This window comes from Dendrobium catenatum, unplaced genomic scaffold (assembly GCF_001605985.2).
Source record: "Dendrobium catenatum unplaced genomic scaffold, ASM160598v2 fragScaff_scaffold_982, whole genome shotgun sequence".
NCBI lineage: Eukaryota > Viridiplantae > Streptophyta > Magnoliopsida > Asparagales > Orchidaceae > Dendrobium > Dendrobium catenatum.
The window spans coordinates 195,345-198,221 of NW_021319444.1; the positions used below are offsets into that span (position 1 = coordinate 195,345).

A 2,877-nucleotide genomic window follows, 5' to 3' on the forward strand; every position below is an offset into this window, starting at 1 on the left:
TGTCATTGTGAATCGACAAATCCTTTCTTTTTGAAAAATTTGGGCCAATTAAAAGCGAACTCACACACACATCATATATGTAAGCTTCAAACTTAAAACTTATTAACTGATAGTCAAAACTTCCAACAAATAGACGAAGATGAGCTGCTTGACAAATCCATCAATTTACTACACCAAACAAATGTTGAGGAAATGTGGAAAAAATGAAAGTGCTAAACTAAACTCCCGCACCAAAAAATCTATCCTTAATCATTTGCCTCAACTAACTTGACCCTGTGTAGCAGTTGAAGCCATTAAAACAAGACTACATATATAAAATGGCCTTCTCTTTGCATGTTTAATATGAAAGAAAACTTAGAAGGCCCGAACTTTGCAATTGGAAAATTCGGCATAATATGTCCCTGCAATGTACAGTCCTACACTAACCTACCGTATTAAATTAACCTGTTACGTGAGAATCGCACCAAATCCAACTGAGGAAGCCCTCAAGAAAGGCATTGTTTGCTGCAACTATGGAAGAACATAGAAAAGAACGAAAATCTATCAGCAAGAAATTAAGCCCAAGCAGAATTCCGATTAACGAAACCAAAAAACCACATTTTTTTTATATATACAAACAAAGCATCATTAACTTATCAGTTTCTTCGAGATGAAGGAGAGTCTGAAAAAGAAGAAGAAAGATTCGTCGCCGCAGTGCAGGAATTCCACGAAGTCTCATCCACCAAAATCTTATTCCTCCTCGAACTCGAATCAAAAACATAAAAATCGTCCTCCGAAATATCTGGAAGAGTCGCTTCTCCTTCCAAGTACTGCACCACCTGCCTCATAGTCGGCCTCGCCGCCGGTGACGGATGGGAGCACATCAAACCCAATCTCAACACCAACTCCAGTTCCTCCGCCGCAAAATCACTCCCCAGCTTCCTATCCCTCGCTTCTAAAATTTCACCTTTCTTCAAAAACTCCATTACCCAATCTACAAGAACCATATCAATCCCTGATGTTTTCAGCTCAATCGGCCTCTTGCCGCAGGCAACCTCAAGTAGAAACGCGCCGAAACCGAACACGTCGGAGCTAGTTGTCGACTTTCCGGTCCGGGAGAGCTCAGGCGCGAGATAACCTAAAGTTCCGACCACCCTTGTCGTCTGCAAATTGCTTCCGCGATCATGCAGCCGCGCGAGCCCGAAATCTCCGAGCTTTCCGTTGAACTCGGCGTCGAGGAGGACATTGCTTGCTTTGATGTCTCTGTGAATAACAACCTGTTCCCATTCCTCGTGAAGGTAGAGAAGACCAGCGGCGATGCCGCGGATAATTTTAAACCTTTGGCTCCAGTTAAGAGATTGCTGAGGTCGGTCGAAGATGTATTTCTCGAGGCTGCTGTTCGGCATGTAGTCATACACGAGGAGGAGCTCTCCTCGCCGGCGGCAGTAGCCCAGGAGCTGCACTAGGTTTCGGTGTCGAAGCCTACCGATGCTCGCAATCTCTGCAACGAATTCCTTCATCCCCTGCCTCGAATCGTGGGAGATTCTCTTCACCGCTATCTCAAGTTTGGATTTTGGTAGCTCGCCTTTGTAGACTCCACCGAAGCCTCCGTTGCCTAAGACGTTCTCGTCGCTGAAGCCATTGGTGGCTCGGTAAAGATCTCTGTACGAGAATCTATGAGGGCCGTATTCTGTTTCCCAATCCTCCACCACTTCTGAGAACTTCTTCTTGGTTTTAACCAGATGCACAATCCCAAACGATGCGATGAGGAGAAAGATGAAGATGACTATAGGTAACAGAATGATCCAAATTTCGGGTTTTTTCACGGTGGTATTGTCCTCTGTTTCTTTTGGTGGAAGAGATGGAAGTTTAGAGAGGTCGAGCTCGTTTGCTTCTCCGTTCATGCTGAAGCTCCATCCCAAGATGTAATGAGATCCGGCGGCTGCTCCGGTCGAAGCCGCAAATCCGACATACATGTTATCGAGAACAATGGAGGAAAGGTTGAGTTTTGATGACAAGAGAGGACGTTCTGGCTTTGGATTAAGCAGAGGAGCTAAGGTGACATTGAGCACCATGCTCTTGCCATCATAATCTGCCCAAACACGCATCGGTTCGCCGCTAATCAAGCTCAGATTTTCGTATTGGAGACCGGAGGAGTCGAGAAAGAAGGATGCAGGGGCGGAGGAGTTAGATGTCAGGCCATTGACATCGATGCCGACGTGATTGTCGTTGATGTCATCAAACTCCCTGTTTTGTATGGTATCGAGCTCGACGGCGACGATGTGGTTGCTGGGATCGCCGTTATTGGTGAAGTTGAAGAGGCCAAGGTGCTGGCTTGGGAGGACGGCGGTGAGGTTGGTGGAAGGTGTTATGGCAAAGGCGATGCCATGGGAGCTGATGTCCTCGTACTGGGGAAAAATGGCGAAGACGAAGGAGGTGGAGAAGGAGAGGGGTCTGCCGGAGGATGAGTTAAGGAAGACGAAAGGGGCTGGATAAAAGGCGTGGCCAACCTCATTTTTTGTGAAGTTAGTGAGCCGTAGTAGGCCATTAGGTTCAACCACACCACCGCCGTTGAGGCGGAGATCGGCTCCCTCGAAGCCATTGAAGACGAAACTAGATTCAGAAGAAGAAACTGCCGCGGAAGCGATTCTCGTTGTTATGATAAGGAATGAAGCTAGAAGTATAGAGAAAACGGGATCTTCGCCTCGCCTTCGTCTTCCTTCTTTCACCCAATCCATTTCCGTTTACACAGAGAGAGACGAGAAAGATGAGAAAATAAATGTTTTAAATAAAATAAAAAAGTCATACCTGAGTAATTACGCAGGTTTTTGCGTCTATTAGTTTGGGCGTGTCCGTTCTTGTAATCGCATTTACGCTACTAATAAATTAATGAGTAAG

At 46.0% G+C, this 2,877-nt stretch overlaps 1 protein-coding gene across 1 annotated transcript; it reads right to left on the bottom strand.

The window, feature by feature from the left end:
• Nucleotides 1-523: 523 nt before the first annotated feature.
• On the bottom strand, nucleotides 524-2,877 carry LOC110096068 (L-type lectin-domain containing receptor kinase IV.1). Its single transcript, XM_020821838.2, has one exon. The coding sequence runs from the start codon at nucleotides 2,715-2,717 to the stop codon at nucleotides 636-638; it is 2,082 nt and encodes a 693-aa protein (XP_020677497.1). The 5' UTR covers nucleotides 2,718-2,877; the 3' UTR covers nucleotides 524-635.